At 44.1% G+C, this 16,557-nt stretch overlaps 1 protein-coding gene across 6 annotated transcripts in view; it reads right to left on the bottom strand.

Moving 5' to 3' along the window:
- Positions 1-228: 228 nt before the first annotated feature.
- The window catches only part of GPR142 (G protein-coupled receptor 142), a 32,971-nt gene continuing 16,642 nt past the window's right edge, over positions 229-16,557 (bottom strand). For 5 of the 6 annotated variants that reach the window (XM_069953035.1, XM_069953033.1, XM_069953036.1 and 2 more), the window contains exons 2-4: positions 10,355-10,413; positions 9,725-9,892; positions 229-1,372 (exon numbers count right to left, since the gene is read on the bottom strand). In XM_069953035.1, coding sequence (XP_069809136.1) covers positions 495-1,372; positions 9,725-9,869 — 1,023 coding nt within the window. In that variant the 5' untranslated portion in view covers positions 9,870-9,892; positions 10,355-10,413 and the 3' untranslated portion in view covers positions 229-494. Of the gene's footprint in view, positions 1,373-9,724; positions 9,893-10,354; positions 10,414-12,128; positions 12,720-16,557 lie in introns of all 6 variants that reach the window. The other variant, XM_069953032.1, reaches the window with a different exon arrangement.

Genomic DNA, 16,557 nt, shown 5'->3' with positions numbered 1-16,557 from the left:
AGCAGAGAGCACTGTGTCAGACTGGAGAGAATACACCACTTCCTGTAGGACATACAGCAGCTGATAAGTCCTGGAAGACTGGAGATTTTTAAATAGAAGTAAATTACAAATCTCTGGTCTTAACCGACACCAATTGATTTATCCCATAGGGAAGACCATGCATGGTAGTAGTTATCTTCTGCTCATTAGACTCCATCATACCTGGACGCCATTTCACAGTTATCTCATAGTTTTCTTTATTTGTTCTTACATTCACATTATCTGTTTGCGGTCATAGCACAGACCTTATACATACAGTGTATGGTTACCAGGATACATTCGGTGTCATATAGTTCTTTACTATAGGAGACAAATGGAGACCCTCCACTCTTCTATGGTCACCATCTTAAAGCTCTTCCCCTCATGCACGTTTTCATGAGTTGGTCGACATGCAATCATCATGATCAAGTGTTGGGTGGAATACAAGCCGTTCTTGTGTGGTAGCATCACTTGACTCATATTGTTGTTGCCTGTGGAATCTCCATGGGCTTCAGAGAGTCGGAGAAGTTGTCACTTTGGGTTTTCCTCCCCTCAATTGCCCGGCAGGGTCTTTGCAACCCAACAACCTCCTTGACCGTATCCCGGAATCTCCTACTCACGAAGCAATATAGGAAGAAGTTAACGGCGGTGTTGAGTAGAGCTAACATATTGCCAATGTCCATAGCCAAGTGGACTCTCCAGTCTTTGTGGACGGAGGATACATACATGTGGATGATTATGACAATGGTCCGAGGAGCCCACAGAACAGCAAACACAGTTGTGATGCCTATGAGGATGGCGGTGGTCTTGCCTATTCTAAGCTTGTACCTCTTGGCCTCGGATTTCCTTCTAAGCCTAAGGATGATGATGGAGTTGATGAGAAAAAAGAAAGTGCAAGGAATGAAGTAAATTATAAAGCAATGGACCCATTTAAGGACACGGTCCAGCAAACCTGGCGTTCGGGGGTCCCTCCAAACATCGCTCCACCAGTAGAAAGGGATGCCGGTCACAAATGACGCTAGAAAGACACTTACGATAACCCTACGTGTACGTTCTGGGTAGGAGAGAGAACGATATTGCAGGGGAAGACACAAGGCTACATATCGGTCCACAGTTAGGATGACGGTGATCCAGATGGAGGCATGGTTGGAGGAAAACTCAAGGACGCTGACCATGTGGATGAAGGCATTGGGCACCTTGCGATGGAGGATAGCAGTCTGGAGAATGAAGCCTACAAAGATGATAAAAATCTGAGTCAAGATGTCAGAAGTGGTGAGGGCCAGGAGGTAGAAGTAGGAGGATTTCTTGCTCCTTGATGCCAGCCTCGAGAGGGCCACCGCCGTTAAGATGTTCACTGTTGGAAGAGAAGAACATGGCAAATCATGAATAATATAGAGCTTCAGGATTATTTCTCTATATTGTGTCAGGACAATGTTCTAGTCTTCCTCACAATGATGAACTATGAAGAATAACCTTTTCTAAAGAACAAGAACTAAGTGACTGTCCAGAATTGGAATAACATGGCTGCTTACGTCCAAAAACAGACACCCACTTGTCAACTTGTAGAGTTGAGCTACAATATTAGACAATAGGCCAGGCTTTACTAATCCTGGACAGTAGAACCCTGTAGTGATATCAGTTTGGTTCAGTAGAACCATGGTTGGCCGTCTCTTGTTGGGTTAAAAAAAAAACAGCCCAGGATTCATATCCAAAAATTGTGGGTTGCCAAATTTTCTCCATTCTATATACAAGGAAAGGAACCAGAGTCATAAATCTCATGAGCAACACATCTGGGGAACCTTCGAGGAGCCACATGGACCAATGTCCAGATAATTCAACGCCATTGAGGTCAAGTATAACCTGGATGGAGGGGCTTCTTCTGCTATGGTTGGACACCTCACTTAGAGAATAGGTTCTAGCTTCCTCTTACTGTAAGGCCGGTCATGGATAATAGTGCGTACGAAAATTTATAATAGTACGTTGAAAATTTATAGCTTTACAAACAATAGCGTAGTGTTTCGCAAGAACATTAGAGTTTTTCCCGTAGAGGCCGTGCAGATGACTGTAAGATGTATGAGTGTGTCCAAGCATTAACGTCCAGACCCATCCATTTCCTCCTGTCCACCATTGTGGCTGCACCGAGCATCTGTCGGCGCTGTGATCGCGGTCACGTCTGCACCATTCACTATGGAGATACAGCTATGGGCCAGTCTGGATGTTGTGTAAAGTAAATACGCACAGCGATAACCAATGTCCGCGACCAGGTGCCCATGTAAAGATGGCAAACAGCTTGAGGACATTTGTGCACACTTGGCTGGACTGAACACGCATCAGGGCCGTTCTGAAGGACAGCGCTTCTTACCTCCTCTCAATGGAAAAATACATGTATAAAGCCGGCATCCGCATATCACAGAGGTCAGGAATAATAATAAACCACGGTGTGGCCCATAGCACAGGGGGGTTGTTTTTGTATTTGTGGGTTTTTTTCGGGCAACAGCAAAACCTAGAGTCCCCAAAAGAGCTTTTTAAATTTAGAATGTATCTTGAGATGCAATATTTGTGTCATAAACAGTTGAAAGGCATATCACTTAAAGGGGCACTCCGGTAAAAAAAAAAAATTCTTTCAAATCAGCGGTTGTCAGGAAGTTTTATAGATTTGTAATTTACTTTTCTTTAAAAATCTCAAGTCTTCCAGTACTGATCAGCTGCTGTATGTCCTGCAAGAAGTGGTGTATTCTTTGCAATGTCCATGTCAGGAACTGTCCAGAGCAGCAGCAAATCCCCATAGAAAACCTCTCCTGCTCTGGGCAGTTCCTAACATGGACAGAGGTGGCAGCAGAGAGCACTGTGTCAGACTGGAGAGAATACACCATTTCCTGCAGGACATACAGCAGCTGATAAGTACTAGAAGACTGGAGATTTTTATATAGAAGTCAATTACAAATCTATAGAACTTTCTGAAACCAGCTGATTTGAAAGAAAACTACTACTTTACTACTTTAAAAGGGTTTTTGAGGTTTATAACATTGATGCCTGTCCACAGAATGGGTCATCTGTAGTTGCAGGGTGCAGATCAGGGGAGCCACTGTATTTGTAGTGACCCGGTATGGGCCCCTAAGTTCTATTGCACCTGAGTAAGGTTACTCCCTCAGGTTCACACAGATGGGAATGAGGTATTCACTGTAGTTAGTATTTTCCCCACTAGGTGCTGCTCTGTATTCTATGCTCTATGTGAAGCACAGCTGAAGGAGACTCGTGGGTTGTTTGTGCTTGTTCTCTAGTCTTTATCCTATCTGCTGTCTTCTCTATTTTTGCCCACAAAGCCCCACCAGTCACAGGAGGGTTTGGTCAGACCCTGTAGGAAGGAGTTAGTTCCTGGTGGGAGGAGTTAGTTAACTGGTTCTAGTCAGTGTGTGAGGAAGATGTAAAGAACCAATCTCTGCTAAAGTTAAGCCAAGGCCTGGCTTAGGCCAGGTCCCAAGTCAGGGACACCAGCCAGCAAGCTACAGATTCTCTTTATGAAAGACACAGCAACTATGCAGCGCTAGACAGTACAAAGGGGGAGAGAAGCCAGAAGAAGGTTCACCTTGTCCATGCCAGGAACCTCTCTAAAACGTGCAGGGAAGTTACCTAGGAGTCTCAGGAACTGAACCCAGTGGAACAAAGTTATCATAGTCTAGGTATTCTACTGCACATTGCAAGACAGGCCTGGGGCTCGTACTACCCTGCAGGACGGGTAGCCGCATATGTAGGGCAGAAGGCAGTCAGATTGTTTCTATACGTGAGTACGAGTGTTCTCTTCTTATCTCTTCAACATCTCAGTTGTTCCAGGCAGAGTAAAATACTAATTGGACAAGGCCCTTCAGGCCCCCTCTCTACTCTATTCTCTCTTCTGCAAAACTTTCTCTTGCAAGCACCTTGTCTCTACCTCAACCACAAGCACCTGAGTAACCTCCAGTATTTTTTTGCCAAGTACACCTGTGTTGCACTGAATTTCTAAAAAAAGTAAACTGTTCTGCTTTTCAAGTGTTGGACTCGGGACTATCATTGCGCAACCGCACGTATACTTACCTACCCTTGGGTTAAGCCTTTTGCAGGCAGGGCGCCAAATTGTCCAAGGTGGATCCTACACCACTCCAGGCTACCGTGACAAGTGTCCAAATGACCCTAGACCCACGCAGCTACCACACCACCATGCCAGCTGACCCAGCAGCAAACCAAAACCCCGGCGCTTTTTATTCATACACAGCAAACAGAAGCCCTCCACCATTAATGCAATGATCATGCCTTGACCCTCCATCAGCAACACTACAACTCCCATCATGCCACGCCCCTCCGCCGTTGCAGCATCTTTTGCATCCTTGCAGTGTACTGATATTTGTGTTTATAATGATGCTGCAGTTATTTTATAGACATACAATGCCAGTTCTATACAGGGGATATATTGCCACTTGCACTTGCTCGGGGGCAGATGTAGTCGCCCTGTCCGTCATGGCCGTCACCTGTCATTCTTCGGACAGCTGTCACTGCTGCATCATGTAACCAAATTAGGGGACTAAACTGAATCAGCAATAAACACGCGGCGTGCGCTTAGGCATCGTAATCAGACAATAAAGCCTTGTCTTGGAGTGTGTGGCCCCAGGCTGGTGCTGTTCTTCTACTTAAGTAGATTTGTTCTTCTCAGCTCGGCTTCAAGATGGAGCAATAAAACTGCAAACGTAATAAACTCACGATATATGTATATAGCGCCGACCTTAAGTGGTCACACGGACCTGGTACACATGTAATGTGACCCTATAGGAGGACCGCGCTGACATTACTAGACCCTGTGCTCACTGCCTTTAGGGGGGGAAAAATAGTTTGAATAAAATGTAACCTATTCCAAGGTTTATAGACAATCACATGAAGGTTCTTGCGTGTGTTAAGTGATGAGTTGCGAAATTGTTTTTTCTTTCAGAACAACTGGTGCCAGAAAGTTATACAGATTTGTAATTTACTTCTATTTAAAAATCTCTAGTCTTCAAGTACTTATCAGCTGCTGTATGTCCTGAAGGAAGTGGTGTATTCTCTCAAGTCTGACACAGTGCTCTCTGCTGCCACCTCTGTCCATGTCAGGAAGTGTCCAGAGCAGCAGCAAATCCCCAAAACCTCTGCTGCTCTGGACAGTTCCTGACATGGACAGAGGTGGCAGCAGAGAGCCCTGTGTCAGACTGGAGAGAATACACTGGAGATTTTTAAATAGAATCTGTATTTCTGACACCAGTTGATTTGAAAACATTTTATCTCCAGAGTACCCCTTTAAAGATGTTAAAGGAGAAGTTCGGCCAAAAGTATTTTTTAATATGTTATTACATAAGAAAAGTTAGCCAAATTCCTAATATACACTTATTATGGGAAATGCACATATACTGCTATTTTCCTCAATTTAGTAGATCAGGCAGACTTCAATTTCTCCCAAAAAATGTGACGTCACGAATCAGAGAAGGGCTGGGTGTAATTCCTATGAAGCATCCAGCAGGGGGCGCAGTATATGGAGAAATTACATTGTAATTTCGGCACAGGTTGCAGTCATCCATAGCAGTTTGTGCACTCACCTGGTGGCAGGAAGAGGCTCCCTGGCACCCATTAATCCCACATCAGCTGCCCTAGCCCCCCAAGGACCCCCGTCCTGTGTGTAGCAGGGGTAGTGCTGCTATACCGTGGTCCCCACATAATCATTGACTGCAGCGGGAGAGAGAGAGGGGAGGGCGGCCGGTGGGATGGACGGGTGCGGGGGCTAGGGGAGGGCGGCCAATCCTGCACCAGCTGCCCTAGCCCCCAAGGACCCCCCCACACCCGTCCATCCCACCAGCCGCCCAGCCCCTGGCATCTGTCCATCCCACCGGCCGCCCTCCCGCACCCGTCCATGCCGCCCACCACCCTCCCCTAGCCCCCCCGCACCCGTCCATCCCAACGGCCGCCCTCCCCTCTCTCTCTCCCGCTGCAGTCAATGATTATGTGGCTCGAGAGAGACAGCGGGAACCACGGTATAGCAGCACTCTCCCTGCTACACACAGGACAGGGGGTCCTTGTGGGGCTAGGGGAGCTGGTGTGGGATGGATGGAGAGCCTCTTCCTGCCACCAGGTGAGTGCACAAGCTGCTATGGATAACTGCAACCTGTGCCGAAATTACAATGTAATTTCTCCATATACTGGGCCCCCTGCTGGACGCTTCATAGGAATTACACCCAGCCCTGCTCTGATTCGTGACATCACGTTTTTTTTAGCGAAATTGAAGTCTGCCTGATCTACTAAATTGAGGAAAATAGCAATATATGTGCATTTTCCATAATAAGTGTATATTAGGAATTTGTCTAACTTTTCCTATGTAATAACATATAAAAAAAATACATTTTGGCCGGAGTTGTCCTTTAACTAGGCATCATGGTTATCCTTATAAAGTGTGACATTACGACATATACGAGATTTCTTTTTCCGGAGTACCCCTTTAACAAGGTGTTCAGTTTCAGATAATTTATAGGCCAGTTTATGTCCCTAAAGCCCCCGGCAGTGACGGGTATAATAGATTTGTATTGCCGCTGCCTTTATATCTATACAGTTGTGCAATGTTGTATACATATAGACATATAGGTGACCTTTCCCTCTATGTAATGTGTGAGGCGTGCTCGGGGCATGGTACACGGCGCTCACTGTGGTTCTGTATGACCCTTACACTCATTGTGCATTCAGACTGCAGGTTAAGTGCCCCGAATTACCACTCTTAAAGGGGTTAACAAGGCTGATGCAACTGGTCCGTGCTTCCTGCAGGAACTGATAAATAATGCGACGCATGTCTCCTGCCCTCGCCCTCAGATGTTTTACAGGCATTTAATAAAGGAGTTAGGAATAATGTGATAATTATCGGGCGTCCTCCTCGTAATCAGCTGCGCGTTACCGGGGAAATGTAGCTGAATTAATGTACAATTACACCAACGTGCGCAGGAAGAGAGCGGGATGGGGCTGAGAAGGTTGGAGAAACAGAGAAGATTGACAGAAGAAAGAGGAAGATAGATGTGTACACCAGGCAGGTTATCTTCACATACTGTAGATTTACCTACCACATCTGCTGGAAGTTTGTTCCATGTATTTACTACTCTTTCACTATGGTAATATTTTCTCATTATTATATATTAAACTTATAGAAGTTAATAATAATAGTGGAGTCATTGGTAATGTAAAGAAAAATTAGGAGAAAAAAGAAAATAAGAAAGGCGGAGTAAAATGAAAAGAAAGGAAGAAGAAAAAATAAAGGAAAAGTAGTAAAAGATAAAAAAGGAAGTGAAATAGGTAGAAAAGATGAAGGAAGAAAAGAAGAAGCAGAATATATAGGAGAAAGGTAAAACAATGAAGAGTGAAGAAAATAAATAGTAAAAAAAAAAGTAGGAAGAAGAAAGAGGAGAAGAGGAAATGGATGAAGGTGGAAAACCGGAGAAAGTAATTGAAATAGAAGATAGGGGAGAAGAAGAAAAAGAGGGAAAAAGAGGAAAGGAAGAAGAAAGCAGAAAACTAAGAAAAAAAAATTAAGACATAAAAGTAGAAGGAAAAAGAAGGAAGGATGGAAAAGCAGGAATAAGAAAAAGGGAAGTCATGGAAGGAAATGAGAGAGAAAGGGAGAGAGAGAGAGAGAGAGAGAGAGAGAGAGAGAGAGAGAGAGAGAGAGAGAGAGAGAGAGAGAGAGAGAGAGAGAGAGAGAAAGGAATGAAAGAAGGCAGGGGAAGAGAGAGTGGAAGGAAGAGAGAGAGAGAGAGAGAGAGAGAGAGAGAGAGAGAGAGAGAGAGAGAGAGAGAAAGGAAAGAAGGCAGGGGAAGAGGAAGGAAGAGAGAGAGGAAGGGAAGATGGCAGGGAAAGAGGAAGGAAGAGAGAGAGAGGAAGGGAAGAAGGCAGGGGAAGAGAGAGAGAGGAAGGGAAGATGGCAGGGAAAGAGAGGAAAGATGGCAGGGGAAGAGGAAGGAAGAGAGAGAGGAAGGGAAGATGGCAGGGAAAGAGGAAGGAAGAGAGAGAGAGGAAGGGAAGAAGGCAGGGGAAGAGAGAGAGAGGAAGGGAAGATGGCAGGGAAAGAGAGGAAAGATGGCAGGGGAAGAGGAAGGAAGAGAGAGAGAGAGGAAGGGAAGATGGCAGGGAAAGAGAGGAAGGAAGAGAGAGAGAGAGGAAGGGAAGATGGCAGGGAAAGAGAGGAAGGAAGAGAGAGAGAGAGGAAGGGAAGAAGGCAGGGGAAGAGAGTGGAAGGAAGAGAGAGAAAGGAAAAAAGGCAGGCAGGGGAAGAGAGGAAGGAAGAGAGAGAGAGGAAGGGAAGATGGCAGGGGAAGAGAGAGGAAGGAAAGAAGGCAGGGGAAGAGAGAGAGAGGAAGGGAAGATGGCAGGGGAAGAGAGGAAGGAAGAGAGAGAGAAAGGAAAGAAGGCAGGGGAAGAGAGAGAGAGAGAGAGAGAGAGAGAGAGAGAGAGAGAGAGAGAGAGAGAGAGAGAAAAGAAGGCAGGGAAAGAGAGGAAAGAAGAGAGAGAGAGAGAGAGAGAGAGGGAGGGAGGGAGGAAGGGAAGATGGCAGGGGAAGAGAGGAAGCAAAGAAGGCAGGGGAAGAGAGGAAGGAAGAGAAAGAGAGAGAAAGGAAAGAAGGCAGGGGAAGAGAAGAAGGAAGAGAGAGAGGAAGGAAGAGAGAAGAAGGAAAGAAGGCAGGGGAAGAGAGGAAGGAAGAGAGAGAGGAAGGAAAGAAGGCAGGGGAAGAGAGAGGAAGGAAAGAAGAAGGAATGAAATAAGGCAGGGAAAAAGAGGAAGGAAGGGAGAGAGAGGGAGGAAGAAAGGAAGGAAGGAAGGAAGAGAGAGATAGGAAGGAAAGAAGGCAGGAAAAGAGAGGAATAAATGAATGAAGGAAGGGAGAGATGGAGGGAGTTAGGAAAGGGGAAAGGAAGGAAGGGAGAGAGGGAAAGAGGAAGAAAGAAAGAAAGAAAGAAAGAAAGAAAGAAAGAAAGAAAGAAAGAAAGAAAGAAAGAAAGAAAGAAAGAAAGAAAGAAAGAAAGAAAGAAAGAAAGAAAGAAAGAAAGAAAGAAAGAAGGGAATGGAGAAAGAAAAAAAAGGAAGGAAGGGTAAGAGGAAGAGAGAATGGGAGAGGAAGGAAGAAAGGGCAGAAGAAAAGAAAGTAATCAAAGGAAGGAAAGAAAATGAGAAATAAGAAAAGGGAAGTAAAGAAATTAGGAAGGAAGGAGGTAAAAAAGGACAAAGGAATCAGAAGGGAGGAGAAAAAAGAGCAAGAAGAAGGATTAGGTATACTATAGGATCTCCATCCTGTTTTCTGTTTCTTACACGTGTAAAGATATTTGGGGTACGAGTCTGTGGGATGGGATGGGCACTCTGGGTGAAGGCTCAGCATTTGCATCCAAACTCCAGAGAATTCATTGGAGGGAAGATGTCTCACGTGGAGAATAGGAAACAACTGAGTATGATGGAACCATGACTAAGCATGAAGGTCCACCATGGTGGACAGTGTGGTGACTATTTGGTGGTGTTAGTCAGTGAGGTACAGCAACCTCCATGGTCTGGTTTGGTGAGTAGCCAGTCGGCTTTGTAGAATATTTTGCAAACTTCGCCAACCCCTGAACCCTCTTCCAACAATGGAGCCAAATTGTAGAAGTTATCAGAGTTAAAGGTGTTAGTGTGTGGGTACAACTACACTCACCTGGTAAGCCAAGACCAAGTAGTATGCTATAATATATAACTGGTATATAGCCAAGTACACAGGGGGAAGGGTCTGTTTTTTGGCCTTCATCTTCAACTGCCAACAAGGAGGTTTTGTTTTCGCTGTTATTCTGTAGAGGGATCATCGTTGGATGTCATAGGTGCAGCCCTGGGAAGAGAAAGATGGAGATGTTGGCGTTGTTGCCGACAAAATCTATAACTAATACCATATCTCATCCTTAGGAAGGAATTTAGTGGAGGAGGTCCACCTTATGTTTCTGGACTATAACACACATATGTCTACTTGGAATAAACTAGACTAGCCTGAGTAGCCAACAGAATTTTAACCAATCCCAAGAGGAAACTGCTCTTAGGTTATCATCTACTCATGAAGCATTAGGGACGTGATAGAGAATGGAACCCTCCAACTGGTCCTAACTTTTCTCTGGAGAAGAAGGAGAGTGACTCGAAACACATAGACTTAGTTTATACAAATGGTGGTGGCTCCTCGCAGCCCTTGTTGGATATTACACATAGACAGAATCAAGTAATATGACCACAATCTACAGAGGAACTGAGACATGTTCTCCTGGATTCATGGAGCGATCTACTGACCCGCAAGCTTTCTTACCATGTAAAATAGAGTCATTCAGATCTGCAGTCACATCTTGAAGTCTAGTTTTCCCAGTGCTGTAAAGATAAAAACTTCAAAATGATAGTTCCACATATAAAGTATAGTATACTATATATATAGTATATCAGTCTGCACGGTTGGGCAGTACAACAATTTATACATGGGCATTAGAGATAAGCACAACTTGAGCATGTACAAAGATACAGCTGGGAATGGATCCTAACAGCCAAGCTTGGTGATGAGGTGGCCACTCAGGATCCTTCTCCATTAACCTCATAAACAAGAATAACCACCCTTCAAGTGGTAGACCATGCTCCTGTCCCCCCAAGGAGAAGTATATGGTGGTATTATTATACGTCACCATTAGAGATAAGCGCACTTGGAGCACGCTCGAGTCTGATGGTTCAGTATTTGAATACCGGTGGCTGAAGGAGTTGGATGCAACCCTAAGTAATCCGGGAAAACATGGATACAGCCTATGGCCTATAGCTGTATCCACCAGGACTCCCTAAGGCTGCATCCAACATCTTCATCCACCAGTATTCAAATACCAAAAGATTGGACTTGAGCATGTGCCAGTTGCACTTATCGCTGATGACGTATAATAATACCACCATATACTTCTCCTTGGGGGAACACAGGGCTTGGTCTACCACTAACTCTTAAAGGGCGGTTATTCTTGTTCATGGCAAATGGCCATAAGGTTAATGGAGAATGATCCTGAGTGGCCACCTCATCACCAAACTTGGCTATAAGGATCCCAGCTGTATCCCTGTACCTCCGATTTACAGGTAGTTACATGATTACAGAGTATGGTTGACAAAAAACACGTCCATCGAGTGCACCCAAGGGTGCTGTAAAAGCTATTCACTGGGAAACCCCTGATAAGTGCTCCGACGAGGATCTTATCATGTCTTTGCTATTTAGAGTGCACAGTCCCACACGCTACCCTAAGAGTGTTTGCATTTCATTCACCGCCCATCTGTTTCACGATATCTTCAGATTACAAGTAGTGATTTTATAATTGGCTGGCCTCCATTAATACCTCACATTACAGGCCGGCTAAATGTGAAAATCAATTGACGGGTAAAAATAGTACTAGTAGAGATAGCGTTATATATATTACCGCCACTTTACTCCCAATTACACATAGATGCTCAAATAGAGGCAAAATATAGCCAATACTGAGCGGAGCGCTGCATAGAGTCCTGAGAACCAACCTAGAGCACCAACCAGCCAGCCATCGACCAATGGAAGTTTGGGGTTCACATCCTTTTCTAGTAAGAAGGCCATATTGTCGGACAAGGGTGTGACCTCTAAGAGCCACAATAAAAAGGGAATATGTAAGTTCTAGATCATGCTAAAAACTCAAGTGTAACGGAGGTGGTGCTGAGCAGCAGAATGCACGCCTCCTCCCTCCCCCAACACTCCCTGTCTTGCCTAATTGATGAACAGGGCTCGGTGCTGGATGCCAAGCCCTATACCCCCATCATGCAGTGGACAATGGGGAGGGTGGTGGCCTACAGGTTACGCCTCAGCATTACCACCAGCCATGGAGTCTACTAGGTCTAATCTACCCATACCTGCTCCTTCACCACTTCTTTTCTTCCCGACATGGTAGATGTATACAAGAGGCCACCAAAGAGAAGATGGAACTGCTGTACAATATTGGTTCTCTACATAATACTATGGTACCTATAATCGGAGCTGAACACCCTTGACTTATCTTCACCCATAACAACTCAATTAGGTTATTTGGATAACCGCTGACCTGTATGTTCTCGGCCCAAGGAGCAAGAGATCTGCTTCAAAGTCAGGTTCACTTGAGGTTGTCCTCACCGGCCATTGTATCCGGGCTCCATTATCAAGTCAAGCCAAGTGGTTGAAGAACATATATAAACCTCAGAAAGTTTAAGCTCTAATGTGTAGTCGGGTTTTATTTAAATTTTAAAGGATTTATGGTTAAAGGAACATAAAATGAGACTTGAGATTATCTGCATTCCCATCTCAAGACCTTCTGCTTCTTAAGATCAAAAACCCTAAACCCCAAACCATTACCATGGACTTACTAGATGAAGTTTTGCTTTGTCAGGCTGATTCTGTAAAGTACCTATGACCAGGCCCCAGGGTCTGTTCAGTCATTGATCCTCACCTAATCCTGAACTTCTCAAATTGACTATTTCCCAGCATGCATTGGTTTAGAAGTTCCATCTTCACCACCGTATGAGATATGGTCTTCCACCTAGCAGTACCACTCCTATATGTACACATGTAGTTTAAGATTTTATTACATTACAACCTCAACGTGTTGGATCTTCTTCTTGTGTACTAATCCGTGACTATGGGAGTAACACACACAGGACTGACAGACAGAGCAAGAGAAAAAAAAGAGGAAAGCAAGGGGTAAAGATGTATGACCACACTAAGCTCCTTATGTCTACAATAGCTGGTTATAAGTGTTAAGCAAACGTGTCAAAAGTTTAGGTTTGGCAATGGTCGTCTGAACCTGAATTTGGCTCCTGGCATCTAGAGAAGTTGGATGCCGCCTAAGGGAGTCCTGAAAAACATGGATACAGCCATAGGCATCTAACTTCTCCAGACTCCAGGAGTCAAATGCCGAGCATTCCGGTTCAGACCAACGTTTCCAAACCTGAACTTTCGGGAAATTCGCTCAACACTACTAATAATTGCCAAGTCATGGTATGCAAAAAGAGTCTGTGGAGCCTCATTTAGCAGTCTCGAAATACGGGACTAGCCAGATCTCCCTCCAGGGAAGGACCCAGCCAAGGGGTGGCTTCTTGGTATTCTTGCTTCTCCTGGAGGTCCATGGCTCCATGTTGTATGATACCAGTACCTCAATGACCAACCCAAGCTTTGTAGGGTCCAAAGAAAACTTTGAGAGAATAAATGATAGTAAGGTTACCGAAGATTCGAGAATTTCTCCCCCATTGTACAAGGTGCCCCTGACGCTTCCCATTCCTTTCCTCTATGTCGAATTGTTCATTATGTGGAAAAGAAGAAGATCACACAAAAAGTCTTAAGAAGATCCTTCATTTCCTCAAACCTTCTAATAAGCCTAAATGTCTATCTCTTCTGCTTTATGTAAAGATGGGCTCTATATGGGGCGTGAATGGAGGCAAATCATATTATCCTCATTAAAGTGATGTCCACATGACCGACCAGATAGCATGACTCCGCCATAACAAGCTTAGGACGATCGCTCCTGCAAATTGCCCATGGCTATGGTTTCCTACTATGAGAAGAAAATTTGTCTGCAGTAAAAATGCTTTCCAGTTCTCTTAAAGGGAATCATGAAGATATTGCCCGCCACCTTCTAGAGCCGGATGAGCTGAGCGGTTTGATATATAGGTCTGTTGTGTGTGGGGAAAAAACGGTTACATTTTAATTTAATTTTAATAAAAGTCTGGTGGGTGGTCCTGCGGAATGATTGACAGTTATCCCCTTATGGGAGACTCCGCCTTCCAGACTCAATTAGGGATTTAAATGTTTGAATTACGAGTTATAGTGATTATTCTTCTATTAAATGATACATTAATCTGCTCAGCCCCTCCTGCTCTATAATATTACCCCACTTATAGGGCAATCTATTCAATGCTAGAGATCCCCTTTAATGGGAGATCAAAGTAAACATATTAAAGGAAGAGTCAGATCAGTGTCAGTTGGAACCTCCTCCTTGGTTTTTGACTCCGGGTCCTAGTGCCCTCCTGTTAGTGTTTAGGGTCAGGATTTTCCTTAGGGATAGCTTCAGGGACAGAGAAGGTCATCAGCTGCTGTATGTGCTACAGGAAGTGGGGTATTTTAGTCTGACACAGTGCTCTCTGCTGCCACCTCTGTCCATGTCAGGAACTGTCCAGAGCAGCAGCAAATCCCCATAGAAAACCTCTTCTGCTCTGGACAGTTCCTGACATGGACAGAGGTGGCAGCAGAGAGCACTGTGTCAGACTGGAGAGAATACACCAGACATACAGCAGCTGATAAGTACTGGTATTTGAAATTTTTGAATAGAAGTAAATTACAAATTTATATAACTTACTGAAACCAGTTGATTTGAAAGAAAACGTTTTTCGCTGAAGTATGCCTTTAAAATCTGTTTCTATCATCTATTGGGGAGTTATTTGCATATATGGGCTTTCATATATTTCTTTGACCATTAATACGCCAGCAGCCAGGAAACAAGCGGTTAACTCGGCCACACAGCGCTGCACTCGGCTGATCTCATTAAAGCCAATACACAAATTATTATCGACCGCTGGGAGTAAATAAAGACATTAGCAATAATTGATGCTGTTAATATGTGTGTTCTCCGCTCCAGAAGCGGCCCGCAGGGAGGGGGACAGTCAATAGATTCACGTTCCCTATGTGTGATCAGGATATGGGGGGGGGGGGGGGGGGTCAGAGAATCCTTCACCCTCAAAAACTTGTAAATCTTCTGGAAGCTGAGATATGAGGTGCTGTTTTACACAGTGACAATTATAGGACAGGGATGGTTTTAAAGGAAGTGAGGCCCTGCTCGCTTTTTACCGAATCCACATAATACAACCATATGGTGCCAAGATAATACTGCCATATACAATCTATATTATACCATATGGTGCCAAGATAATACTGCCATATACAATCTATATTATACCATATGGTGCCAAGATAATACTGGCATATAAAATCTATATTACACCACCATATAGTGTCACAATGATACTGCCATATACAATCTATATTATACCACCATATAGTATTATCAAGGAGCCATTGCCATATACAGCCTACATACTATCACCATAGAGTGCCACAATAATGCTGCCATATACAATCTATATCATATTACCATATGGTGCCACAACAATACTGCCATATACAATCTATATTATACCACCATATAGTATTATCAAGGAGCCATTGCCATATACAGCCTACATACTATCACCATAGAGTGCCACAACAATACTGCCATATACAATCTATATTATACCACCATTAAGTTTCAAGGTACCAATGCCAAATTAGTCTATATACTATCACCATATGGTGCCAAGGTAATACTGCCATTTACAATCGATATTATACCACCATATAGTGCCATAATAACACTTCTATTTACAACTCATAGTATAAATACTGACATTTACAATCAATAACGTATCTAGGTACCACCGTCATATACAGCCTATATACTATCACCATATGGTGTCAGGATACCACTGCCATATACAATCCATATAGTGTCAGGATACCACTGCCATATACCATCCATATAGTGTCAGGATACCACTGCCATATACCATCCATATGGTGTCAGGTTACCACTGCCATATACAATCCATATGGTGTCAGGATACCACTGCCATATACCATCCATATAGTGTCAGGATACCACTGCCATATACAATCCATATAGTGTCAGGATACCACTGCCATATACCATCTATATAGTGTCAGGATACCACTGCCATATACAATCCATATAGTGTCAGGATATCACTGCCATATACAATCCATATAGTGTCAGGATACCACTGCCATATACAATCCATATAGTGTCAGGATACCACTGCCATATACCATCAACATATAGGGGGAGATTTATGAAAGGGTGTAAAGGTGTAAATATGCACCTGGTGTAAACTGCCCCCAGCAGCCAATCACAGCTCCTCTTATATTTTACCAGAGCTGAAAGCTGAACTGTGATTGGCTGCTGGGGGCAGTTTACACCAGATGTATATTTACACCTTTACACCCTTTCATAAATCTCCCCCTATATGTTGATGAACGACCTGTTCTTGGAGACACATAATATACTTATTTATATATATATCCTGTATATTGGGGGTTTGGGTTATAATTTTTGACTATTTTCAAGATCCTCAATGTGAACTGGAAAATTGTTGTTTTCATGATCTGTCCATTATAGTGGCAGCGGTATACAGGAGCTAGGGATCCTGTCAGTATACAGGAGCTAGGGATCCTGTCAGTATACAGGAGCTAGGGATCCTCCCAGTATACAGGAGCTAGGGATCCTGTCAGTATACAGGAGCTAGGGATCCTGTCAGTATACAGGAGCTAGGGATCCTGTCAGTATACCGGAGCTAGGGATCCTGTCAGTATACCGGAGGTAGGGATCCTGTCAGTATACCGGAGCTAGGGATCCTGTCAGTATACAGGAGCTAGGGATCCTGTCAGTA

This window comes from Dendropsophus ebraccatus, chromosome 14 (assembly GCF_027789765.1).
Source record: "Dendropsophus ebraccatus isolate aDenEbr1 chromosome 14, aDenEbr1.pat, whole genome shotgun sequence".
NCBI lineage: Eukaryota > Metazoa > Chordata > Amphibia > Anura > Hylidae > Dendropsophus > Dendropsophus ebraccatus.
This window is presented reverse-complemented; position numbering and strand designations above follow the sequence as displayed.